We start from the raw sequence: 27994 nt of genomic DNA, 5'->3' as shown, positions 1-27994 counted from the left end.
AGTATAGGAAGATGATCAGTTAGAAGAAAAGGCATGGTGGACCAGCTACACCACAATGCTCATAATTATAAGGAAACTGTGGTGCAGTCAACAGAAATTTTAGCTGCTGGAATCAAATTAATGTGTTTCTGGTTACATTTTTTCTTCTTCAGAAATTAAGGATGGTTTCCCTTTTTTGTAAAACAGGGAGGACCAAGAGATGAAGTTACTATAAAAACTGAAAAGCTGATTTATCTTTTAAAGCTTTTGGTATAGTCAGTGGGTGATACCTACACCAACTGATTTATAACTGATTCACTTAATTAAACCATGGAGATAATGATTGAAGCTAATTACCCTAGATAAAACAGAACTCAAGACTTTGTTTCCTTACCACTATGATTCACATCAGCCAAATAAACACTCTTTTTAAAAATAAACGTCATGAATATTGGTGGAAGCTTTGTCTCTCACTAGCAAGAAAGCTTAAAATTGTACATTTTCAAATACTTATATTTTATTTGGTAACTTTTCAGAGAGATTGCTTGTTTAATGCCTATCAGTTGGGTTTCATTGTTTCTTCTAATTAAGGGAAAGAATTATAAAATTGTTTTATAAACTGAAGGTGGCACTGTTCTAAGTGTGTTTTCATATATTACTTCTTTTAATCCTCACAAATACCCTATTCAATACATATTATTATTCCCATTTTATAGATGGGAAGATTGAGTCACAGAAATGGTAAGCAACTTGCTTAATATCACATAGCTAGCAATAACCAGGGCTAGAATCAAATGTAGTTTATACCTATACTAGAAAAGAGTTTCAAAAGCTTAGTCTTAATTGTTCTTAAATTCAGAGACGTAAGTAGAAAAACTACATTTAGGAGTCTTATGAGTTGAATTGTGTACCCTAAAAATTCACATGATGAAATCCCAAACTCCAGAACCTCAGAATGTGACTTTACTTGGAAATAGGGTCACTGCAGATGAAATTAGTTAAGGTGAGGTCATTAGGGTGGGCCCTAATCTGACTGGTGTCCTTATAAAGAAGGAAAATATGGACACAGAGACAGAGACACATATAGAGGAAAGAGAATTTGAAAAGGTACTGGCAGAAGATAGCCATCTACAAGCTAAGGAGAGAGGCCTAGGACAGATCTTTCTCTTAGGCCCCTCACAGTCCAACTTTGCTAACACCTTGATTTTGGACTTTTAGCCTCCAGAACTGCAAGAAAGCAAGCTGCTTTTTGAAGATCACACAAAAACAATACATTGAACTTTGAGATATTAGAAAAGCTCTGCTTGAACCATGCCTCCTTCTAAAAACTCAGGAAAACCGATTTCATTTAAAAATGGGTAACAGAAAATGACAGGAGAAAAATTCCAAAGTAATTATAAAGGAAAAACAGAATGAGAAACAGAATGACGTCTCTCCTCTCAGTGTGGGTTTGTACTGGAAGGGAGCTTTGGCTGCGGTTTTGAGAGCTCATCATGCCTAGATAATCCAACCTCTTCAACCTTACCACATTTCACTTGTACTCATTCTACTTCCACTTGCTTTTCTCGATTTAGAGCACTGTGTTTTCTAATTAATACTTGTAGAGTATTTTGGTTTGTAGACTATTTTAGGATTTTCCTATTTTCTGGTCTGTCAGATGATCCATTGTTTCTTTATGCTCACTCCCACACAGACTGCTCAGGTCTTATAGCTATGAATTGCCCCCAGCCTCTTGTATTTAGAGCTCATAGAAATATGTTATCACCTACTTTTTTCTAGATGTTGTCCATGGATTAATTAATATATTGCGTGCGCAATTCACTTACCCGTTGTGGCCTCCATGGTTCTGCCCCTGCACAGCCTCTGGGCCAGTCCCCAACACCCAGCCTAGGGCCCGCGGGGCAAAGCGGCACAGGCAGGGAAAGGCGCAAAGGAGAAGTGAGGTTTGCTTGATAGGTGGCCTGAGCTAGCCCCCTTAGGGACGAGTCTCGGATAAGAGGGCTCCAGCCAGGAGACACCCAGCTACTTCTCCTCCCAGGACTCCCCTGCCCCGCCCACGTAGAGCTCCTGAGATCCCGCGAGATCGCGTTGCTCTAGGAAGGGCGATAACTGCAGCAGCATCTCAGGGGTGATGCCGCCGTCTTCTGAGCCACCCTTAATCCTCAGTGTATTCCAGCCCATCCGCTCCCTGCCCCTCCATCTGGACCCGAATTTACATCCCTATACACACCCATATCTACAGAGCATATCCGGAGGGCTCCAATTCTGCCCTATTTGCCTTCCTGGGAAAAACCGTGTTTCATCCAGCCTGACCCCAGCAGGTAGGTGTTGCTCTTTGTGTTCAAAAGACGTGAACATTGCCTGATGGAGGGGCTTAGGTGAAGGAACCAGCTCCACCATCACTCGGTACTTGCAGTTGGACCGGGTCAGACAGAGCAATTCTTTGAGGCTGTACTTTGGCGGTGAGAGGCTGAGGTACGGCAGCAATGGTCTCCTGAGACAGATTCTATAAACTTCTCTACTGCCAGGAGAAACTACTGGCCCCAGGGATGTGCGATGAAACAGTGTGTTGCTTCAGCCTTGGACCTTGGCAGACGTCAGACTGGGGCCCAAGTCTCTGCCCAGTGGCCTTCAGCCTCCCAGAAGGCGATAGACTTGGCTCCAGTGCTTGCACATTACTCCTCTATTTTGGCCTCAGGCAGTCCTTCCCCACACAGCCTCTAGTCCAGAACCTGGTCCCTAACATCTGGCCATGGTCCCCTGGGATGAAGTACCACTGCATTGTGACTCTGAGTGGGGTAAGGGGAGGCACTGACAAGGATTGGGGTTTAATTTATAGGTGGTGTGAGCCAGACTCCTCAAGGATGAGTCTGGGGTAGGGCCTCCACCTGCAAGCATCAAGGTGTGAAAGGAAAAAAAACTTAGTTAACATATTAATTAAAAATAAGACTACAGATATAAACTTGGTCACACAAGATGAAAAAGATCTAGGGACCTGCTGTACAACGTTGTGCTTATAGTTAGTAATGTAATAAAATGTCACAGTTAAAATTTTGTTAAGAGGGTAAGATTTCATGTTGTTTTTTTTTAACCACAATAAAAAATAAGGCTATAGGGGCGCCTGGGTGGCGCAGTCGGTTAAGCGTCCGACTTCAGCCAGGTCACGATCTCGCAGTCCGTGAGTTCGAGCCCCGCGTCGGGCTCTGGGCTGATGGCTCAGAGCCTGGAGCCTGTTTCCGATTCTGTGTCTCCCTCTCTCTCTGCCCCTCGCCCGTTCATGCTCTGTCTCTCTCTGTCCCAAAAATAAATAAACGTTGAAAAAAAAAATTAAAAAAAAAAAAAAATAAGGCTATAAAATATTCTATACAATTGCATGTAAAGGATGTTTAAAACACCTATCACACCTATCTCTATCATTTATGGAATTAAATACACAAAAATATAAACAGTGGCACTTCACTCCAGTGGTGGGATTATGGTTAAATCTTTTTTTTTTCTTTTTCTGCATTTTCTAATTTTTCCCAAGTGAAATTAAGCTACATTTATAATTTGAGACATACTCAGAAAATTACTTGTTCTGTTTAATATCTCCTTGGTTCTCTCTTTGCATTTCTGAAATCAAAGAGGACTGGCCCCATCAGAAGACAAAGCTCTTGTCCAGATCAGACATCTCCTTCAGTTGAAACATGGTTTTATCCCCAAAATAATCATTTTTTACCACTTCCACCATTCTAGTCCCTTGGTCTTTACCAGGTACAATTTTCTCATCCCTAAGAGATCTTAAGGAATGCTAAGTCCTTCATTCCTGTCCCTTCTGCCCCCGAGGCTGCTGCCTCCTTTTGCTTACCAAAGGAACTTTTTCCATATCCCAGTATGGTAGCTGCAGATGCTCCCACAGGAACTGCTCTTATCAGAGCCGCTCCTTCTGATGCTGCTTTGCTAGTGGGAGTGGAAGGGGATAAGGGATAGGTGGTACATTCATTGTGGAAATGGGGAGTTTGAAACCACTGCTCCTGTGAGGATCTAGTAGCAGGTATGAAGTGATGAAATGGGTGAGAATGTGGAGTACAGGAGACTATTGCTATCATCTTCCACACTGAATTTTGCCTCTCCCACTCTGAAGATCCCACAGAAAATCTGAAGAGCTTCTTCCCACCTCCCCTGTACTCTCCTGTTCGGAGAAATACCCATATCCCTCCTCCACCACCACCACCTTCATAAGTGCCTGTAAGGCTGCAGTACTAGGCCCACCCCTACCATCAGTAATAGTAGTAGCTGCTGCAAGGCCTCTCTCTCTTCTTTCTCCATCACCATTTGAACTCTTCCTGTATTGCACCAACACTAAATTTAGACCCAGGAGGAAAAATATCTGTACATGCTCATCTTTCCAAATGTATAGGGGACTTAAGGATCTATAAAATATCATAGTATCTCCTCTCTTCCACCTCCAAATAGTTATGAGTTTGTTTCCCCACAGCTCTCTTTTATTCCTGTGTTCCTATCCTAGATAACCAAGGCCCTCACTGTTAGTCATATCTCTGAGATAAGAGAGATTTCCAGTATGACAGGATCATTTTTGTTGTTCATCCCCTCATCTCACTATACCCATTCCAAAAAGGCATCCAGATCTTTGTTCCCCCCTTGTACCAGGGGAGGTTTATTCCACCAGCCTGTATTTGGTTTTCTATAATCATTATTTGGACCAAATCATGCTAAAGGAGAGAGGAATAACTTATAGAATAGAGAGAAAGGAAGGAGAATACTGTTAATGATACCTTAGCACCCCTTACTCCCTGCCAGGAAGAAGGGAGGGCCCCAGAGGGGAATGGCTGCATGGTTCATGTAGGGAAATGGACCCTAGGCATTAGGGCTCCCAGCATTGGCAGACACCTCCAAACCCCACTCGCCCTAGAGAAGCAGACATGCCCACCTTCAAGGGACCATCCGGACTTGGACAGTAAGAGTAGCAGGGATAATCACAATGCATTGAAGGCCCCACAAAAACCCCTTCCCCCTCCCATTCTTGGGTAATTCACAGGAAGAGGCAGGGCCCCTCTCATAATGAATGAGACTGAACTTTCCTTCACCTCAGTGAGCTAGAGGGAAGGATGCAGATTTAAGCTGCCACCTCTGGCCAACCTTCCCCAAGATACACGTTACACAGAAGATACAGCAGGCAAGTACACACTCTTTATTACTAATTAATATCAGAAAAACCTTGGCAGAGGTTGAGCTTGGTGAGCTGGGCAGATCTCACAGGGGAAACTACAACATCTTTTGTTCAGACTGAGGCTGATCTAACCTCCCACCCCCTGGGCTCCATCATGGCTCCCTCCTCACTTGTGCCAGCTGCCTCAGAAGAGCAGACAGCCTTGCAGAGAATACACCAAGTGGAAGATAAGGGGACCAGGGTCATTGTCAAGAGTGCTTGATCCAGTCATTTTTAATCTAATCCAAGAGAAGCATTATGTCTGTCCTTGGAATCCACTGTGTTCTTCATCCATTCTTGGCTGGAAAGGGGCTTGGGATGGAGGCAGCCAAGACTGAGGATTCAAGTGTGTAACACTCCCCCAAGTACTATCTTTAAGTCACTCAGTGACTTAAGATACTTAAGTTACTGGTCTTTCAGGGCAACAAGGAAAATAGTTTTCCCTCTCAAGGAAAGAAATCAGACTTTCAGAAAAATCCTGCCTGCACTTTGTGATGCTACCTTCCTGATCTTTGCCACTGCTCATTTGTTTCACCTAGGAGCAAGGAGATGAGGAGTTTGGTAAATCCTCTCATGAAAGTTCTGATGTTGCTCTTGGAACTGCAAAATATCTATGTTACTTCAAATGGGTTTACCCAAAGCCCATGCTATATACTAGGCAAATAACTCACTTCTGATCTCAAATTATGCTCTCTCCTATCATCTAATGAAAAAGTTACGATGTGTGCCCTAAATATTAACATATGGTTCTAGCTCCTAACCTAAACTAGGCAATCAATAACGATTTGTGTAATGAATTAAATGTTATCTATCAAATTTGCTATCACAGAATTTAACACCACAACACCCCCCAACTCTTCCAAATTAATTCCTTGTCCCAACAGAGAAATTAAATTCTAACAAAATCATTTTGCCCTCCTTTCCGCCTTAAGGAGTGCCGAAGCATCTCCTCTTCCCCGACTTCCTCTCACTTCTCTCCGCTCCAGCCAACGGGGGTCTCGATGAGGTGCAGGTCAGCAGGAATCAAGTGTGATTTCTTTAAACTCTTAGAAGATCTTCTAATGGGACAGGTTCAGCTTCTTCAGCAACAAACAATTTCTGTGGGGCTCGGAGACACAAAAACGGCCCCTTACCTATAAAATAAAAACCAGGAGCAAACATGAACACTGTAGCCATGTACAAAGGAACAACAGCATTTCCAAGGAAAAGCAGTGCTCCTGAAACTCAGTATAGTTATAACTCGAAAAAGACATGGCTGTTCCCAGCCAAAGACACAGCACTTTCAGAAAAAAGGATGTGAATAAGAAAACAGAAGAGAGGGGAGGGGAGGGCGGGGCAAGGCTCCAAGACTTCAGCTTCTCCAGGGCGTCCACCAATCGGCATCAGCCATTCAGAATCCACCACCTGTGAATGTCAGTGCAATTAAGAGAAGTTCCTTTTTAAAGAATATGATACTCAAAAGCAGTCTTTGTTCAAGTAAATTTTAAAAAGTATATAAATACATTTGCATTTATGTGTGTATGTAGTACCCACAATGATAAAAGGTTGTTACCTTGGGTACTAGAATAATGGATTGTTTTAATTCTCTCTACACTAATTTTGGTTTGCAAATTTTCTGTGAGGTAAATAAGTTACTTTTTGGTCAGAAGAGGGTCTTATGAAATTGGTTTTTCTTTGGGCTTATGAAATTGGTCTTTTCTTTCGTTTTCATTCTTACTTACCTTTCCCAAATCAGTGAGTTGGTCCTGGGTCCGGGCCTCCACTCTCAACTTCCACACAGCCTTCCTTGCACTTATAGCAGGCCTTGTGCCATGAAAAATTCATGGCTTTACACCATGGGCACTCCCAACTCTCTGGGCCGCAGCCTGAGGCAGACTTCTCCTGGTGCAGGAAACCCAGAGCTTTTTTCCCTTTTGGTTGCTTGGCCTTCTGCCCCTGAGGCTGCTGTTTCATTGGGCTTTCCCTCACACCACAGCTCCAGCTGTCCCCCTGGGGGGTCGCCTGGGGCCTCTGTAGACCTTCTTCCAGGCTGTGGCTCCTCCTAAACCCCGGGGGGTACCTCTTTGGACTTTCTTGCTGGCCATGGCGTCTTCTGTCCCCCGTCCCCTGGGGTCTTCTTGGACCTTCTTCTTGGCTGTAGTTCCCGCTGGCCCCCAAGGAGAGCATCTCCTGAGGCCTCTCTGGATCTTCTTCGTGGCTACTGCTTCTGCTGGCAACAAGGGGGGGCATCCCTTGAGGTCTTTTTGGACCTTCTTCCTGGCTGTGGTCCCTACTGGCCCCCAGGGGCACCATCACTTGAGGCCTCTTTGGATCTTCTTCCTGGTTGTGTCTCCCACTGGCCCCCATCTCCTGGGGCCTCTCTGGATCTTCTTCCCAGATATTCATCCTGCTGGCACCAAAGGTAACCATCTCCTGGGATCGCCCCAAACCTTCTTCCTGGCTGAGGCCCCAGATACCCCCAAAGGGGACCATCCCCTGGGCCTTTGCTGGCCCTTCTTCCTGGCTGAAACTCCAACTATCCCCAAAGAGAACCATCTCCTGAGGATTCTCTGGACCTTCTTCCTGGCTCTGGCCCTGGTTATCTTTAAGGAGTACCACCCCCCGAGGCCTCTCCGAACCCTCTTTCCAGCTCTGGCTCCAGCTATCCCCAAAGGAGACCATCCCCTGAGGCCTCTCTAGAACATCCTCCTGGCTGAGGCTCCAACTATCCCTAAGAAGTACCACCCCCTGGGGCATCTCTCGATCTTCTTCTTGGCTGTGGCTCCAGCTATCCCCAACAGGAACCATTCCTTGGGCCCACCCTGGACCTTCTTCCCGGCTCTGGCTCCAGCTACCCCAAAGGGTGACCGTTCCTTGGGGGTTCTCTGGACCTTCTCGCTGACTCTGGGTCCAGCTCTCCCCAAGGGGGACCACCCCCCGGAGCACCTCTTGATCTTCTTGCTGGCTGTGGCTCCAGCTCTCCCCGACGGGAACCATCCCCCAGGCCCTCTTTGCACGGTCTTCCTGGCTCTGGCTCCAGCCATCCCCAAGGGTGGCCATTCCTTTGGCCCACTCTGGACCTTCTTCCTGGCTCTGGCTCCCGCTGTCCCCAGCAGGAACCACCCCCTGGGCCCTCTCTGGACCTTCCTCCTGGTTGTGGCTCCTGCTCTCCCCGATAGGAACCGTCCCCTGGGCTCTCTCTGGATCTTCTTGCTGGCTGTGGCTCCAGCTATCCCCAAGGGGGACCACTTCTTGGGTGTTCTCTGGATCTTCTTCCTGGCTCTGGCTCTGGCTCCAGCTATCTCTGACAGGAACCATCCCCTGAGGCCTCTGCGGACCTTCTTGGCTAAGGCTTCTGATGTCCCTCAGGGGGACTACACTCTGGAGGATCGCAGGACCTTCCGCCTGGCTGCAGCTCCTCTGGTCCGACCGTGGGACCATCCCCTCTTGGTAGCCCACTGCAGCACGTGGACCAGGTGGCCCGATCCCCAGAGGAGGCATCTGATGTGGAACTACTGCAGCTTCTGCATCCATGACTACTACTGGCGGCAGAGGTGGCGAGACGGGGAATCCCACGGGGAACGGGGCACGGAACGGAAGCAAGTACCGCACGGGCACTGGCAGAGCGGGCTGTACGGCCTGAGCCCAGGGACTCGGGGGTCCCGGCACGTAAAGGACAGCCACCGGGGCCGGCACCCGGGCCTCAAAATACAGCCTGCTGCGCAGCTCCCCGGCCACCACATCTGCATTCCGGGGCCATGCTATGGCCCCAAGTGGCTCGGCCGGAGGCCCAGGCACTCTCTCGCGGGCCAGCGGCACGACCCAGGAGGCCCTCTCCACCTGGAGCAGCCGCCCACGAAGCACGTCACACTCGACCAGAGTCTGCCGCAGGGCGGCCTGTGTGGAGCGCAGCTGTGCGACCGCCGACTCGCGCTCCCCGCGCAGCCGCTGCAGCTCGGAGGCCAGGGCCCAGGTAGTCGTCTCGCGCTCGTCTGCTTGGTTCTGCAGCCGCTGGACCTGGCGCTCCTGCTGCTCCCGCTGCCTGGCTCCCACGCGCACGCTCAAGGCGAGCGCGCTCCACGCACAGGCCCTCTTCATGGCGCGCGGCACCTGCGGGTCGGCCAGGACCGTCCGAAGCCGCTCCTCTACCTCGTCCCAGGGCCGCGAGCGCAAGGCCGCGTAGAAATCCGGCCCACCGCCGTTCACGAGGACTTCGTCGTTGATGAACCTGACCACCTCGGTGTGGCGGAGCCCGCTGGCGTGGTCCCCAAAGTCGACCGCCATGGCTGCTGCGGCCTAGTTAACCGGCCTCCTCACAGCCGCTGCCGCCCTTGCCGCCGTCAGTAAAGGTTCACCCTTCACCTCCCCGCTCAGTCCTACTTCAGTCCTTTTCAAGTCCTGGCCTCGTCCTTGACTTCTTTTCTCCCTCACTCCCTTGTTTTCCTTAAAAAAGAAAGAAAGAAAAACGTTCTCTCACCACACCGATGCCCACTACGTGAAGGGCAAAGATGGCATGATGCGTCACAGAGTTCTGAGCCACACGAGCCACCGCAAGGTGTTCTGGGAGGCACGGTCCGGGGCCGAGCGCCCCCTGGAAGGCCAACAGAGCGCTCGGCAGCGCTGGGTACTACAGTGAGCCCAGACTGGGAGGGGGCATATCAGATTCTTTGGAGATAGTAATAGTTGCCACTCATGCACATAACGGGCTGAGATGGGACTTTCAAACACACACACACACACACACACACACACACACACACTCCTGGTCTAAAAGGAAGGGTGGTACAAGAATGTCAGAGAACTTTTAGGGGAGGGAGAGAAAGAGTTGAGGTGAAGACTGGGGTTGCAGGACCCCCTGTTCAGGAAGATAAATAGGGTGCATGCCTGGCATCTATCAAAACCCAGAAAAGGGGCAGGACAGAGAAAGAAGGGCTACGGTTGCTCTACTGCTGTGGGGAAAGGAATGAAGCTGAACTTTGGGGCAGCAGTGGGAACCAGGTGAAGGAGAGCAAAATATGTCACTTTGGCACATTACTTTGAGTTAAAGTTACTTAAGATACAGTTGATATAAGAAGGACATTCTAACCCTCCTTTGTGCCCCTGAAAGGAGGAAATAAATCACCCATATGAAGGGTACCCTGTCTATTCCCAAAGAGTAGAAGGCACCCTTATCACTGGAAATAGGGAATGAATTTAGGGTTGAGAAGGCAATATAAAACACCTTATTACTTCTTCACTAATTTACGACCCCAAACCCAAACCTCTTTGTCTTGTCAATTCTTCACAATTTTTTTTCTTGCAGTTCTAAAAGTTGCCTGCTTTGGTCACTTTTTTGAGTCTCATATTTATATGGATTTCCTGTATATAAGAAATTAAATTTGTTTTCCTCCTGTAAATCCTACTTATGTTAATTTAATTATTAGGCCAGCCAAAGAACCTAGAAGGTAAGAAGGGAAAATTTTTCCACTTCTACAGTTTTGGCATCCAACCTGGGGCCCTCCACTACCCACACATTGCTGAATCTGGGACTGCAGCACCTGAGAGATCCTGGGAATCTGACAAGAGCCTGCAGAAACTAAGAATTCTTACCACATCAGTCTCCTGGATCTCTGCTCACAGGGTCTGGTGGAAGTGAGAGTGGTGAAAGTCCTTTTTTTTTTTCTAAATTTAGTTTAGCAGGAGAATTTATTTGTGTAAACTAGTTCCTTGGGTATAGTGACTGGTAAAGATTTATTACGAATACTCCTGTTTTCTATTGCTCTCTTTCCTCCCAAGGACAGCCATTGTTTTCTTTTGTCCCTATCATTTGTCATAAGGAGGGAAACCATTGGGTTGAATGCTTCCCAGACTGGTGAGTTCACAGTTCTGAACAGATTGGCATCTGTTTAGACAAACTTGGCGATGGGTCCCTTATGTAAAAACCAGATGAGGTTTGCTTTCATCTCGTTCTGTCCTGAGAGTGTGGCCTTGTGACCAGTGAGAATATTCTCTCTGGTCTCTGCCAGTCAGAAGGTACAAGTACTGGCTTGCATCTGGTGGCCAACCAAATAGTCTTAGAAATACAACACATGAAGTCATAGGCAACCTTCTCTTTGTCCAACTGTGCTAGGTCTCAGAGGAGTTTGTCGTAAGGTGCCTCAGTTGTCTAAACCACTGTTGTCTTGTTAGTGCTGGAAAAGTATCATTCCAGTAGTACCTTTCCAGATTAGTGACTCTGTGACTGGAGGCATCTCACATTTTCATGGGAAACTGGAGACACCATTTTCACTACATCATTCTTACCACTGGTGACAACAAAGGTTTTTGCTTTTTTATGCTAACTTTGGGAGTGAACCCTCTGGATCTTGTGAGGGCTTGTACCCTCTTTTGGGATGCCTCTTATGTCCATGGTTAAGCTATAAAAAGTCTTATTGGTTTGAGTCTCTATTGAGATTAATATAAGATCCTACTCATCATTGCCAGATAATAAATCCTTTCAATTAGAAAAACTTCTACATTTGAAAAAAAAAAATTAAAGAGTTCTCATCCTAAACAACTGTTATAGGTACCTATGGAAAGACCAAATTATGAAGTGGATATAGAGGAGAATAATTAGTACCTTTAGGGACTGCCTTAACAAGGTTAAAGAACAGAAATTAGACTTAGAACAAAAATTAAAGTCCACATCCAACATAAATTCCTCTTTTTAAAATCCAGCCCTGCGGCAGCTGGGTGGCTCAGTTGATTAAGCTCTGACTCTTGATTTCGGCTCAGGTCGTGATCTCACTGTTCATAGGATCAAGCCCCATGTCAGGCTCCCATGCTTGAAATCCTCTCTCTCTCTCTCTCTCTCTCTCTCTCTCTCTCACTCTCTCTCTCTCTCTCTCTCTCTCTCTCTCTGCCCCTCCCCTGCTCATTCTTTCTCTCTCTCTCTCTCTCCCTCTCAAAATAAATAAACTTTAGAAATGAATAAGTAAATAATAAAATAAAACCCAGCCATGTCACTTAATTGTACACCTGAAACTAGCATTACACAGCATGTCAAAACTGGAATTTAAATAAAAACTTTAAAAAATTAGAATTAAAATTAAAATCCAGCCCTGTCTCCTCAGCAAATTCCCTTAGCTCATAAAACTCCCCCACCTTCCCCAGAAAATCCCTTAAACATCCAGCTGCCTATTTCAACTTCTCTTTCCTTACAAGATTTACCAAGAGCACTCTGGCCTGATCTCCAGGGCCAGGGTATACATGTTACTCATGTAAACGCTGAAATCCAGGAAGTGAATTTAGCAGAAGCACAAGGACAGGTGGTAGGATTCACTTTGCTCTCTCCCTTACAACTCCTCCTGCTTTCCAGGGCTCTGTAATCAAACTCATTTGTGTTTCCCTTGGATGCAGGGGGAAAAAAATCATATTTAAATAGAGAAGAATAGATTGGATTTCTGGTGACAGATCTAATAGTTGGAAAGGTTTTCCTCTTCTGCAATAGATTGGGCCAAGAAAAAAAGGGAGAAAATAAGGTTAGAAGCAACAGTGAGAAAAATGTATACAGGTCTGGGCTGGTCATCTTGGGAAAGCTGTCTCCTTCAACTGTCATTTGCTTCGATTCCTAGAAATCTTTTTTTTCAGGTCATCAGTTGGTGTGCAGATCTAGTTAGGTTTTGGTGCTTTCTGTAGATGTGACACATGGATCCAAGGGTCCTTTCTTTGAAGTTTGGCAGCACAAGAGTTGGTTAACAGTACCTGATAGGGGTCTTTCCATCAGTGTTGAACACAGTCTTTCTGGAGATGTCATTCCAATAGATGAAATTTCTGGGCTGCTAGGTGTGAGAAATTTCTGGGCTGCAAGGTTGATATTTAAAGTCTTTGTCTCCGGGGAGTGTGCTGTGGAAAGATTGTTCTGCTAAAATATGGTTATTTTCAACAGAAGCAATTAGGCCTTTGCAATATTAAAGGATATCCCCCTTTACCGACTGTGGATCAAAAGCAGCAGGAGCCAAGTACATTGGTCATCCTATGATTATCTCAAAGGGTGAGAGTTAATGAGTTCCAAAAGGGGTACACCTGAAATTTAGAACCACTAATGGGAGTGCTTTTGGCCAGGGTATTTGAAGGATCTCTACAAACTTTGCCTAATAATGCTGTTAGTGGATTCTATTAGCCCTGAGGATTGAGGGTAATAAGCACAACGGAAGTGTTGCAACACTGGCCAAAAAGCACAAACCTGTTGAAGCAAGTTCCTTGGTCATTATGAAGTTCAAGAGGGATTCTGCAGGTAGGGATGATCTTTTCTAATAGGAATTTAGGCACAAAATAGGAGTCCAGTAAGAAAATACACAAACCGTTACCAATACATATTTATATCCATGAGATGGGGAAAGCTGAATAAAATCCATCTGCCAAACAATGAGAAAGAATGAAATATGGCCCTTTGTAGCAACATGGATGGAACTGGAGAGTGTTATGCTAAGTGAAATAAGCCATACAGAGAAAGACAGATACCATATGGTTTCACTCTTATGTGGATCTTGAGAAACTTAACAGAAACCCATGGGGGAGGGGAAGGAAAAAAAAAAAAAGAGGTTAGAGTGGGAGAGAGCCAAAGCATAAGAGACTGTTAAAAACTGAGAGCAAACTGAGGGTTGATGGGGGGTGGGAGGGAGGGGAGGGTGGGTGATGGGTATTGAGGAGGGCACCTTTTGGGATGAGCACTGGGTGTTGTATGGAAACCAATGTGACAATAAACTTCACATATTGAAAAATAAAAATAAAAAATTAAAATTAAAAAAAAAATCCATCTGCCAAAACTCGTATGGTCCACTGGGCAATTTAAAGTGTCGAGGAGCAGTGCAGACAGGTTTTCCTGAATTATATTTTTAGACAGGCGGGCAAGCAAAGTAAGCACTCTGTGACCTTGCTAATATTCACCCACTAGTATTGGCTCATAAAGGTTTTTATCAGTAGACTAATGATTCACTGCATGTATAGTAATCAGTAATGGGATATTTAGAGTCTCTGGAAGCACTGGATTATTCTTTTAGCCCAACACAGAGTTTTCTTTTTTTATTGAACCAATGTTTAGTAGATTTCCAATATTGTTTTTCCTTTTCTGGGGCCAATTGTTGGACATCCCTAGTCAATTTTTCTAGATAATCATTTGGGGGAACATCCCTTTGGATCAAGACAGACGTTTAGTTGTTCCTTTTTGAGCAGCATTCTTTGCAGAAATAATCTTAAAGGTGGTTTCCATTAGCCTCAAGAGAATCAAGTTTAAAATGTGCAGGGAACTTGATACTGGCCAAAGTGTCTGTAAGAGTATGGCATCTAATAATTTCTGGACATAAAAGCCATTTCTAATTTTGTCTCCACTGGAAATAAGGACACCTTGCTATTTCCATAGCATTCTAAAGTCATGAGCTACTCCAACAAACCTACTGTTAGTATAGATATTTGCAGTTTTTCCCTTTGGCTAAAATACAGGTGTGATCAAGTGTATACAATTCATCTGTTTGGCCAATTCAGCCAAGGGCAAAAGTGTTGCCTCAATTACTTTAAAAGGAGTTGCAAAAGCATACCCAGCATATTTATCATTTTCACCTTTTAAATAAGAACCATCAGTAAACCGTGGAAAATTAATGTTATACAAAGGAGTTTCCTATAAGTGATCATAAGGAGTCAGGAGGTGATCTGAGAGAGTCACAGTCATGAGGAGTATTGTCCATAGAGGAAGGAAGAATGGTGGCAGGGTTCAGATTATTACAGTGAGGGAAAGAGAGTTTGGAATCCAATTTTCACATGAGCCAAGTTAGGCTGAAGCTAACTTGTAATTAGCCTAAAACCTTGTAATTAGCACTTAGTTTGGGGAAATTCAGGATGCCATGAGGCCTCTTTGGATCTAAATGCAGCCCTCGTTTTGAAATCAGGTGCCACAAATATCAAACCTGAGTCTGAGAAATCTGCAGTTTCTCCTCAGAGATTTTGTGTCCTTTTAAGACTAAAAGTTTTAACAAGTGGTTGCTGTCTTCCTGCAAAGAGGCCTGAGAAGGGGAGCAGAGAAACAAATCATCTGCATATTATAATAAAGTAGAGATTCCAGGTAACTTTATATCACCTAAATCCACTTTTAAGATTTTGGAGAAGGGGTACCTGGGTGGCTCAGTTGGTTAAGCATCCAATTCTGGATTTCAGTTCAGGTCATGATCCTGCGGTTGTAGAAACAAGCCCCTCATCAGGTTGTTCACTAACAGCACAGAGTCTTCTTGGAATTCTCTCTCCCTCTGCCCCTCCCCAATTCACACACATGCGCACACTCTCTCACTCTCTCTCTCTAAAAAAATTAAAAAGTTTTGGGAGAAGTAGGAAGGATTTTTGGTAAAACCCTGGGGCATTTCTGTCTAGGTACACTGCTTTCCTTCCCAAGTAAAGGCAAAGAAATATTGACTAACCTTATCCACAGGGAAATCAATTACTGTAAATTTTGATGGAGCAAATAAAAGATGGTGAAATGTCATCTGATTTTCCTGGTTGGCTATTTTGGTTGGTATCAAATTCTAGAATTCTCTCCCCCTTTCAGTAGAAAAACTCCAGCATTGTATTTCTCTAAGGAATCTCAGAAGCAAAGTTTTGAGTATCTCTTGGAGGGCCTAAACAAAAGGGAATAGGTTGAGAGATAGAAACCTGTTTAAGTTTATTAGAGATCCCCACTCTGAACCATTTCAGTACTTCGAGGTAAGGACTATTTATTTGATAACAGTAGGGTCAAGCATAGAGAGTGTAGCTCCAATGTTGATAAAAATTCTCTAAGCAATTTAAGAGGAAACATTGGAAAAAGCCCCTGTAGTTACAGTTCTGTAGTTGGGGGTTAGGAAGGCACTGGAAAGGCTAGAGGACTGAAGGCACCTAGAATGCTTACATTCAGAACAGTCTTTCTTCCTGTGTCTTGGTTTTTTGCAACAGTGGCAGAGGGGTTTGATTTTGTTTAGGGGCTTCCATTTGTTAGAACTGAAAATCAGGGATTTTACTGGTCTTCCTTTTAGTTGAATCCTCTGGAGTATAGGAGAGCCAATTTGCTAAATTAACTGAATCTGGAGTGGACGAAGTTTCCCATTCCATCCTAGCCCTTTTAACTATAAGGGAAAGATCCCAGTTTAGCCCTTTAATGAACATAGAGTTGAAGGCTACCCAAGTGGATTCAACATCCATAAGGAAGCCAGAATTTTCTTTAAAAACAATTCGGAGGTGACTATAATAGTCATACACAGATTCACTCAGTTTTTAAGTGCAAACATGAATCTTATTCCAATCAACAGAGTTTGGAAAAGCCCTAGGGACTACCAGGTGAAGTCATTCAGCAATTGCCCAGTGTGATCATATAAAACGGCATTGAGTTGGTCTTTCATATAAAGTTCTAGAGATTTGTTCAGGATCATCCCAGTTAGCTGTTTTCATCCAGTGTTGGGCTTGGCCTTTGTCAACAAGCATGTGAACTAGCTGGTACAAATCTGAGGAACCTGGTTGGTAAGTCTGGATGACTATATTAAATTCCTTGGCAAATCTAATTTTAAAAAATTCCTTGGCAAAACTATGAGGATCTTCAATAACTCCAGGAAAATCTTTGACTATGGCTTGTAGTTCAGCCTTAGCCCAGGGGACATGGGAAATTAAGGGCTTAGCATTAGGATCCTCATAAGGTCTAATTTATTTTTTTGAGAGAGAGAGTGTGATTAAGGGAGAGAGAGAGAGAGAGAGAGAGAGAGAGAGAGAGAGAGAGAATCTTAGGCAGGCTCCACACTCAGCACAGAGCCTGACATGGGGCTTGATCCCCTGACCCTGGCATCATGACCTGAGCTGAAACCTAGAGTTGTATGCTAAACCGACTGAGCCACCCAGGTGCCCCCAGAAGGTCTAATTTTGAAGGTGTAGTTTTAGGGGCACCTGGGTGGCTCAGTCAGTTAAGCAGCAGACTTCAGCTCAGGTCATAATTTCTCAGTTGGTGGGTTCAAGCCCCATGTCAGACTCTGTGCTGACAGATTAGAACCTGGAGCCTACTTCAGATTCTGTCTCCCTCTCTCTTTCTCTCTACCCCTCCCCAGTTTGTGCTTGCTTGCTCTCTCTCAATAATAAGTAAATGAACTTTAAATTTTTTTTAATTTTTATTTATTTTTGAGAGAGAGAGAGAGACAGAGCATGAGTGTGGGAGGGGCAGAGAGAGAGGGAAACACAGAATCCAAAGCAGGAACCAGTCTCCAAGCTGTCAACGAAGAGCCCGATATGGGGCTCGAACTCATGAACTGTGAGATCATGACCTGAGCCAAAGTTGGACTCTTAACTGACTAAGCCACCCAGGCGCCCCTAAATAAACAAACTAAAAAAAAATCTTTAAAGGTGCATCTTCTAATCGGTTCAGAGAAGGGAACAAGGAGCATTTCAGAGAAAGAGGGAAGTTCATTGAAAGAATTAGAATAAGGAAGTGGAGGGTGAAAAGAGGTGGGGATAGAGAGGGTATAAAAGAGGATGGGGAGAAAGAGACCTCTGAAGTTTTTTGTCTTCTTTCAGTTGTTTACCTCAGTTAATTTAGAAATGGTCATTTGTAGGGGCGCCTGGGCAGCTCAGTTGGTTGAGCCTCCAACTTTGGCTCAGGTCATAATCTCATGGTTTGTGAGTTCGAGCCCTGCGTCAGGTTCTGTGTTGATGGCTCAGAGCCTGGAGACTGTTTTGGATTCTGGGTCTCTGGCTCTATCTATCCCTCCCCACCTTGTGTTCTCTCTCCCTCTCTCTCTCTCTCTCTCTCTCTCCCTCAAAAATAAATAAAACATTTAAAAAAAGAAATGGTAATTTGTAAACAGGGGATTTTAGAGTCCTGAATATATTTGGAAGCCTCAAAATACCAATTGATATAGGGTTCCCATTTGGTTTTTTTTATTTGAGAGCCCTGGTTCTAAGAAAAGCAAGTGTGGGGAGATCAAAAGTACCCCATGATAGCCATTGGAGTTCTAAATTATTTTTGGTTAAATTGGCCTAATTAGTTAAAAACGCACATGAAGAGGAACCATAGTTTTAAAGCATAAAACTGGCATAAAAGAAAGAGGTCCCTCCTGAGAGAATTTAGCAGATTGGGATCCTATTACTCAAAAACAGAGGTTTGAGAAATAGAAGAGTACTCCCCAAGAAGGGCAATTCCTTCATAAAAACAACAAAGGGGCACCTGGATGGCTCAGTTGGTTAAGCATCCAACTCTTGATTTCAGCTCAGCTCATGATCTCACAGTTCATGATTTTGAGCCCTGCATCAGGCTCTGTACTGGCAGTGCGGGGCCTGCTTGGGATTCTCTCTCTCCTTCTCTCTCTGCCTCTTGCTGTCTCTCTCTCTCTCTCAAATGAATAAATAAACACCTTTTTAAAAAAACCAACAAAAACAAGAACAGCTCCTGAATAAAGTCAGAGAGCTCAACGAAAAGGAGGGAGCTCATATGAAGGAGGCGACTTACTGAACTGAAAGGAAGAAGACGACTCAGAAGCAAAGAGCACAAGGGGCTCAAGCGGGTTCTTGTAACAACCATGTAATGTTGACCTTAGAAAACAAAAGATCCAGTTATTTTACCAGACATTTAGTGTATTCAGTAATAGCAGAAGAATTGCAATTCAGGACAAGCAAACTATGACAAACCATTGGCAAGTCTGGAGAATAGAGGAGAGGAGCCTGCTTCTATAGAAGAAAAGAGGAAGCTGGGAGAGGTTGTTTTGCTGAATTCTCATTGGTTGGGCTGTTGCTGGTCAGGGAGAAATTCTTCCTCCTGCTGGGGTATGTAAAGTAAGCTTCTTTCTCTTGGAGCATGTAAAGTATGATGCTCTAGAAGTAATTCCAAGCTAACCTAACTTACTAACCCTAAATCTCCCCTATTCATCTCAAAATGCATGTAGATATTATAAAAGATCAGGACTTTAGAAACAAAACTGTCCTGTACTTAAGAAAAAGAGGAAACATTTTAAATAGTAATTATCCTACACTTCTGATAATATATCTACCATAAAACTCCCAGGAGAAAACACATTTTTTCCATCCTTTTGAAATGTAAACACCCCAGTAGATAAAACACTGCCCACAATCACCTGAGACTAAAGAAAAAAAGGGAGGAAAGAAGTTTTTTAATATACAAACTTCTTTAAAGGCTCCTTTGCCCAAACGCTAGTCCATAGCCTTCATAAGATTACTTATCAAAGACCGATACAATCCTTTTTTTTTAATTTTTTTGAGAGCAAGAACACGCACACAAGCATGCGTGTGCATGTGCAAGGAAGGGCATAGGAGGAGGGAGAGAAAGAATCTTAAGTAGGCTCCACAGCTGGCTTGGAGCCCGACATGGAGATCGATGTCATGATTGTGAGATCATGACCTGAGCCAAAAATCAAGAGACGGACACTTAACCAACTGAGCCGCCCAGGCACCCCATGGACAAATACAATTCTTAAGAGTCTTCTCCACAAATATTAGTAAAAATTTTTAGCCATCTGAGCAGGTAGACAATTTACTCCAATTGCAGAAACATAATTTGGATCCAATGGTTATTAAACTAGTGATTTTGTATTACTGTACTTGATTCATGGCTAAAATTTTAAAACAAAAGCTATAAAGTCTCTATGTGTTTATGTATGTCTATAGATGTATGTCATGTATATGTGATATTTTCCCACCTCAAGATGCTATTGCCAAAATTAAATTTTTAAAGGTTCCATTTAGTTGTGTTAAAGAGAAATAAGTGGTTATCAAAATAAATATTTCTAAGCTCTCACAAATATATTTGAACCTAACTGAAATGTTTGTCAAGTTCACATGATCTGGAATACTCTTCAGTAAATAAAAGCTACTTTAATGTTATTGGTTTAATTTAAAAAGAAACGTTTTCAGAGTTATCAGCATTAAATATAATGCAGATATACAACTTTTATTCTACCTGGATTTATTAATCAAATAACCTCATGTTATCTCTGTTACAAAATTTGTCAGCAAGAAAAATAATTTAAGACAATGACTAGCTGCTTTAATGTCTCATGAAATTTTCATGAGTAATCTAAATATGATTATTTAAAACGTGATTTAAATAGATGTAAAGGAGGTAAAAGTTTATAAGTAAAGTTTTCAATAATATTTTATAACATCTCTACTTAAGTAGTTTCTAAAATCTTTTTTGGTAACTTTAAACCTTAAAGTTTTAATAAGTTAGGTTAATGATGGCAATTCATTGACTATATAGACCATTTCCAAATAAGATAAAATTCTGAATTATTAGTTACTGAAATAGGTATATCCACTTTTGGATTCTTATTACAGAAAAACTAAAGATATTTGGATCTATCAGTAAATATGTCCTGTGCCACACTGAAAAATTATACTATAAAAAAAGTATAAGCTTCTGGAAATCATGAAATATATTCATAAATTTGCCAATGTAAAGAATTTTGGTATAACAGTTCACAATTGCTTACTTCTTAGGTTTTACTAGAAATTAAAGTTTCTAAGGGTTAAAATTCTAATTAATTCAATAATTAATTAATGAGTTAATTTAATAAATAAAATTAAAGCTACCAGAAATAGTAAGGGAAACATCTCTATGCAAAAAAAGTAGGATGTATCTTTGACTTAAAATAGGTATGAGGTATGAATATATGTTTTGTTAAAGGAAAAATAGTAATTTTGTATAAAATATAAAATCTGGTTATGTCTGACTGACAAGAGAATAAAGAACAAACTAAATGGATATGGAAAGTTGAGAAGAGAGAGGGGGGGAAAATCTTACCTTGGGTTGTCAAGCTGGCTAAAATTGAATAATTTTCTTTAAGAGCTTTAAGAAATAATTTTAATAAAAATTGTACTTATGGGGCGCCTGGGTGGCTCAGTGGGTTGGGTGTCCAACTTCTGCTCAGGTCATGATCTCACGGTTCGTGGGTTCGACCCCCACATCGGGCTCTGTGCTGACAGCTCAGGGCCTGGAGCCTGCTTCGGAGCCTGGAGCCTGTCTCCCTCTCTCTCTGCTCCTCCCCCACTCATGCTCTCTCTCTCTCTCTCAAACATAAATAAACATTAAAAAAATTTTAAAAAATTGTGTAGTTATGTTTATGTAAAACTAAAACTTAATATTCTTTCATGTGCTAAAAGGACAAAGCTTTCTTGGACTATTGATCTGCTCCTGATAACAGATTGTGAAAGGCTTTTCTTTACCTTTTAAGTAATCTGACTAGAAAACAAAGATTAAATCTGTGCTTTATCAAAACAATTTACTGTTTCATGCAGTCTTATTAGGTCTTTGATTACTTAAAACTGAGTCTTCTCAACGTTTAATTAAAAGAGCTAAGTTTTGCTTACAACTATGTAACCTTTTGTATCTGCGTTTAAGTTGCGCCTGTGTTTAAATTGTCACTTTGGTTAAGTGGATAATTAAGTATTGTTTTATAGTGATCTACAATCCTATTCAATCGAGTAGTTTTAAACCATTTGATATTTCTGACAAATCTACCCAAAATCAAATTCAAAATGAAGTCATTTGGGTCTTGAACTAACTTTGAGATTTCCAGAGGGTCCATGGAACATCTCAAAGTCTTGTTCTCTCTCCTAGAAAAAGAGATGTTTAACTAATTAGGCTTGTTTATGCTAAATTATATGGGGAACATTGTCATTCTAAAAAGTGAGGTTTAACCTTCTTAAGGTTAAATTCATATGGGTATGAGTTATTAATATAAGTGTTAACAGAAGTTATATAAAATTCCTAAAATTCTGGGGCGCCTGGGTGGCGCAGTCGGTTAAGCGTCCGACTTCAGCCAGGTCACGATCTCGCGGTCCGGGAGTTCGAGCCCCGTGTCAGGCTCTGGGCTGATGGCTCAGAGCCTGGAGCCTGTTTCCGATTCTGTGTCTCCCTCTCTCTCTGCCCCTCCCCCGTTCATGCTCTGTCTCTATCTGTCCCAAAAATAAATAAACGTTGGAGTGCTTCTCCAGCCTCAAAATCTAAAAAAAAAAAAAAAAAAAAAAAATCCTAAAATTCTGATATGTAATGTTGTTTTAATTCCAGTTATTAATATTCCATATTAAAATGTGCATCATAGAAATAGCCAAATCTCGGGGCGCCTGGGTGGCGCAGTCGGTTAAGCGTCCGACTTCAGCCAGGTCACGATCTCGCGGTCCGTGAGTTCGAGCCCCGCGTCAGGCTCTGGGCTGATGGCTCGGAGCCTGGAGCCTGTTTCTGATTCTGTGTCTCTCTCTCTCTCTGCCCCTCCCCCGTTCATGCTCTGTCTCTCTCTGTCCCAAAAATAAATAAACGTTGAAAAAAAAAATTAAAAAAAAAAAGAAATAGCCAAATCTCTTGTCAATTGCATTATAATGAACTCTCATCAGATCTTTAATCATGGCCATTTTTAAGTCTTTTGCCATTTATACACAGTTGTCATTTAACTGATGCTTTTGTAAAAATGTTCCTGCAAAAGTACTTCATCTTCAAGGAGACTCATGGAAGGGGCTGTAACAAGTACATGTTTCTGATAACTTTCAGATCACACTACTAGACTGGGTAAGAATTTACATAACTCTAATGAAGAACATGACATCTTCGTTAAACTGCTAATAAAAGATCAAGGAAAAAGGAATTAATTACATGGGACTGAATGAACTGATAAAGATGACTACATGATTTAAATGACTTCTTGAAACATTATTGGTTCTTTAATGTTTTGTTTTTCTAAATTTAAGAAAATGTTTTCTCTTTTCTCTTAAACTATCAGCAGTTTGGTAAAGTATACCTTTGTGAACAAAGATAAAACAATTATTTTTTTCCCTACCTGGTCTCACCAGAATTCATAAACTCTTAGTGAGTATTCTTATTTTTGTGGTAGTATAGCTATTTGCATAGGTTCCATAAGAATCTGTTCTCCTTGTAACATAATGTAATTAAAAACAATGGTTATATTACCAAGGCTTTGACTGGAATATCATATTTGAAAAAGATGTACATAGACTCATATATGACCAGAAAGCTTTAAGGAGCTAAAGCTGACTTTAAGGAGCAAATAAATCTCCTTGGAAAAATAGCCTGGTACCTTGTTTACAGGGTTCTGGGCAACCTTATCAGGTGAGTAAGGAAGGTTTCTTCCTGCAGGTTCAGGAAACTTACGATATTTTGGGGAACCTCAAGAAGAGAGGAATTAACCCAAATGTGTAGGTATTGCAGGTCAAGTCTGATATTAAACCCTTGGCTTGGCTTCCTAGCTTCAAGAGGCTTTTAACAGTGAAACAGACTTAAAAGAGCCTATATGGTCAGTCACTATTCTTGCTGTATTTATGAAAATAATCAGGCAAAGTTTAATGAGACTAGACTTACTTTGCAAACAAATTAGTCTTACTTTGATAGAAATAGAGGTAACTGTAGAGAGAAAAATTGTTTTCAGTAAAATCTGTAACACACTCTTGTGGATATCAGATTCTAGTCTTATTCATTGTCTTTGAGGTTTTGTTGTCTACCTGTAAACTGGACTAGACTATCCTGAATTCTTCCAGTTTTTTTCCAATATCTGACCACGGCTATCCAAACTAACATTTCCAGAATTTTTTCCCACATTTCTGACTTGAAATGATTGAGAACTAAAACTGCCCTTTTCCTGAAGCCATGCAAGCTAAAACTGGGCAACTTGATATAAACTTCAGAGAAATTACAACAGCTCATGTATGGACAATTTTCATGTCTTATTGCTGTGTGGGCCACTCAGAAAGATCACCCGAGACATTCAAACTACAAACTAGGAAAATCTGTAAAATTTCCACTGCCTGCCTTCACTCCATCTAAAGATGCTTTGAGCTAGACATCTAGAATTGTTTTTACTTTTCCTCAGGACTCAGATGGAATTTTTTTAGTCTGCTCTAACCATTAACCATTGTTTTCCTTTGTTTTCATAGAAATACTTCTTATTACATACCTGGTACAGATATTTACACCATATAGGCCTAATTTTGGGAGCCTACCTACATCACTGCCTCCTGAAATGAAACACAGTTGTTTAAGTGAACTGACCTGTTTTTAAGACTAAGAGATTAGTTCAGTTAAATAGAATGATCTGCCAACTAAGCTTCTGCATTGTGAAATTCCATGCAAGTTTCAAAGGCAGGACTGAGGTAGAGCAGAATATGCCGCCCTAAAATATGCCACCCTGGCATACTTATTATTTTGAAATAAAGTTACTTAAGAAACAACTGGTACAGAAAGGACACTGTAATCCTCCTTTGTCCCCCTAAAAGGAGGAAATAAATCTCCCACATGAAAAGTACCCTTCCTGAAACAGAAGGGCAGAAGGTATCTTTATCTCCATGAATAGGGAACTTAGGGCTGAAAAGGCTATCTAAACAAACTTTGTCACTTCTTCACTAATTTACTACCCCCAAAACAAACCTTCTCATCTTCTCAATTCTTCACAAATATATTGTTTCTTTATATAGAAGGTATAAAAGGTGGCTGCTTTGGACACTTCTTTGAGTCTCCTATTTTTATGGAGCTCCGGGACATATGACACTAAATTTTTCTCCTATTAACCTGTCTTACATCAATTTAATTAATAGGCCAGCCACAAACCTAGGAGGGAAGAAGGGAGAAGCTGTCCACCCTTACACAGCCTGTTGTGTACCCTGTACATGAGTAAAGGGAGAACCTAGTAGCTATGGGGGATTACAAAGCTCAAACCATTGGGGAAGACTGGTGAGGGGCTCTAGAAAGAGAACCACTGTGATAGCTGAGCGGATAAGGAGGAAAGGGAAGCCAGACCAAGATGTTCTGGAAAAATAAGGGGCTATCAAGGGCAGGAGGCTACAGTGAGGATGAGAGACATGATTCTGTAAAGAGGAGGGCAGGACTTTTCTGATTTCAGCATTTGAAACTGGAATACTCTGATGGATGATGAGACCGTGTTTGTGAATATGTATGGAAAAAGTGAACTGTGAATGTTGAATCTCATATGTTTCTGGGGGCTTCCAGAGGATACCACAAGCCATGTAGAGAGGTTTACCATCATGCAGTGGGGGGAAGGGAGCTGCCCTTTGCTCAGCTCCTTCTCTTACTTCTCAGTTGCCATACTGTCCTCAAGCTTAGCTTACTGTCTTGCATAGTTCCTGCCTCACTTGCTCTCACAGTAAACATTAAAGTTTCTCTTCTAAACATTAAAGCCAACTCCTTCACCTATGATTTAGATTCCAGCCTCTCCCATCTCTTCAGGGAGTTCAATTCAGTCATGTTCTCTCCACTCTCTTCTCTATTTCAGTCTCTTCCTCTCTACTATCTCCTTCCCCATCATGGTATAAACATGTTCAAGCTTTTTCTATGCCGTATAATGTTCTTGTCTACATTCCTTGTACCTTAATTTCCACCTATAAAGCTACAAAAAGTATTCTAAGGGCTCCACCAGTGACCCTCTCCCCTCTCTTAATCCAAGTTTCTTCTAACTTGAAATTTCTGTGGCCTTGGACTATGTTGACCACCGTCTTTTTGAAATCCAATCCTCCTTTTTCTTCTGGGACACCAAACTCTCTTGACTTTTCTCCTGTCTTTATGGATGCTCCTTCTTAGTTTCCTTTTGCTACCTGGTGTGCTTCCATTCACTCCTAAATACTGACATCTCCCTGAGTCTTGTCCTCAGACCCTTTTTTTTTCCAGGCACTTTCCATCATTTCAGACGTTCTTTCTATCTTATCCTCCTATTCCATTATTCTCAACTACCATTATTAATTGCTAAAGACTCCCACAACTTTCCAGTCCTTCTCTGTATCCTAAACTTCAGATTCACCTAAATAACAACTTCCTAGAAACCTTTACCTGGATGTTTCATAGGTACCTTATTCTCCACAAGTCTTAAGTCATCAACACTACTTTGGATGAATGACTTGCCAAGTTTCTTAACATTTCTGAGGATCCGCTTCCTCAATGAGTTGTTGCAAAGATGAAATAAGAATACATATATTCTTGGGATGCCTGGGTGCCTCAGTCTGTTGGGTGTCTGACTCTTGATTTCAGATCTCATGGTCATGATGTGGAGCCCTGTGTTGGTCTCTGTATTGAGTATGGAAACTGCTTTGGATTCTCTCTTTCTCTGTCATGCTCTCTCTCTGCTGTCTCTGTCTCTCTGTCTCTGTCTCTCCCTCTGCCCCTCTCACCCACTTGCTCTCTCATTCGCTCTAAAAATAATATATATTCTTATATATGTATGTATATGTATTCATAGATATATTCTTATATATATGGAAATGTATTCATATATATGTAATTGTTATTTTCATCATATCATCCTTATTACTATTAAAGAAGCCTTCTTGCAGAAGGTGGGACTTTATCTGGAAAGAAGGATTTGAACAACAGGTAGAATTTCAATGAGGATAGTGAGGGGGAAAACAAAGATGAAGTTGACAAATGATGTTTCTCTGTTATTTACTAATCAACTGCTTGGCCAAGATTTATTCCAGGTCACCCTGTCCTGCCATATTCAGTTGAATTATATTGCTCAATTCATATGACAACTGCCTCTTGTGCTTTCATTCCATTATGTTTTTAGAAGCTGTCATCTGGTCCCCCACCTACCTGCATTCTACATTTCAGCTATTTCCATGGATGCTCTTTACTAGAGCTACACATCTAATACCACCAAGGAGGCACCATGTGTGTACTGGCATTTGTGATATTTCCAGGATCTATGTTGCCTTCTGGTTGCTGAAGGCATCATCTGCCTCTGATCAGAAACAAAACATATTCTATATATGAAAGTAAAAACAGTAACATAGAATTAAGCATAGAATTAGGACTACACATGGAATATACAGAAAAATAAAAATACATATTAAGGGGATATAGTTATGAGGGTAAACAATTTTGTATATAATTATTATTGCTTCTTAGGTCAGTAATAGAAAATAAAAAGAAAGTAGAAAATTCTGGCATGACCTTGAAATATTAAAAAGCCACATTGATCTAGTTCTTTATATAGATAACCAGATAGATAACAGCTTTCCCTAAAAATAATGTTTTATATTTGGACCAATTCAACTTGCCAAGTGTTAAATAAATATTATAAGTAGCAGTACTGTTTTTGCTAGCTATATAAAAAATCATTCAGGTGTAAGAGGAGCAATTATCAATGTTACCAGCTCTAATTTTCAAATTGGCACTAATAATTGTTGCATATTAAGTGAAGGTAGAAGTGATTCCATTTACACTAAAAGTAAAGTTGTTCACTGATGATCTTTTCAATAGCCATTTACATATTTATGTTATAAACAATACTAATGGTGCTAATAAAAAGTTTTCTCTTCTATGCTTTTTATATAGTAATAAACAATACATAACTTTTTAGTACTTACTATGTGCTACATGCTGTGCATACTTAGTATGCTTTATCTTATGCAGTCATCACCACAATCATGTAAGTTAAATAACAGTATCATCTCCATTTTTTAAACAAGCAAATTAGGGCTTAAGAAAGCTAAATAACTTTTATAAGAGCCCACAGATAATGTGTGGGGAAGCCAGAACTAATACCTTGATTGTTTAAACACAAAACCCATGCTCCTAATATTACATGTACTGCCTGCAATGACATATTTCCCCAGAACTGAGACCCAAAATAATAAAATCAATGTATGATACATGTGCAAAAGTCATACTATAAAAGAAAATGTCTTTCACTCCAAAAGCAAGAGCAAATCTTGCCTATAACCTAGTAGGTAGCCTAAACATATTTTTTTAAATGAGTCAAATGAAGATCAATGAACACTTTGAAACATAGGAAAGCAAGAATCAGAAAGTACAAATTGGAATTTCCATTAAAACCTATCCAA

General features: G+C 41.9%; 1 protein-coding gene and 1 pseudogene across 1 annotated transcript; one reads left to right on the top strand and one right to left on the bottom strand.

Annotated features, from left to right (window-relative positions):
- Window positions 1-6919: 6919 nt before the first annotated feature.
- LOC115506882 (testis-expressed protein 13D-like) lies at window positions 6920-9451 on the bottom strand. The gene has a single exon (XM_030304844.1). It carries the CDS (start codon window positions 9449-9451, stop codon window positions 6920-6922), a length of 2532 nt encoding a protein of 843 aa, XP_030160704.1.
- A 232-nt stretch (window positions 9452-9683) lies between these two features.
- Window positions 9684-27994, top strand: part of LOC115506881 — a 59822-nt pseudogene continuing 41511 nt past the window's right edge.

Source organism: Lynx canadensis, chromosome X (genome assembly GCF_007474595.2).
Source record: "Lynx canadensis isolate LIC74 chromosome X, mLynCan4.pri.v2, whole genome shotgun sequence".
Lineage (NCBI taxonomy): Eukaryota > Metazoa > Chordata > Mammalia > Carnivora > Felidae > Lynx > Lynx canadensis.
Note: the sequence above shows the minus strand (reverse complement) of the source record. Positions and strands in the feature narration are given on the sequence as shown.

Excerpts from the sequence above, each read along its gene's own strand:
- LOC115506882 (XM_030304844.1), bottom strand. The coding sequence starts at position 9,451 with ATGGCGGTCGACTTTGGGGACCACGCCAGCGGGCTCCGCCACACCGAG.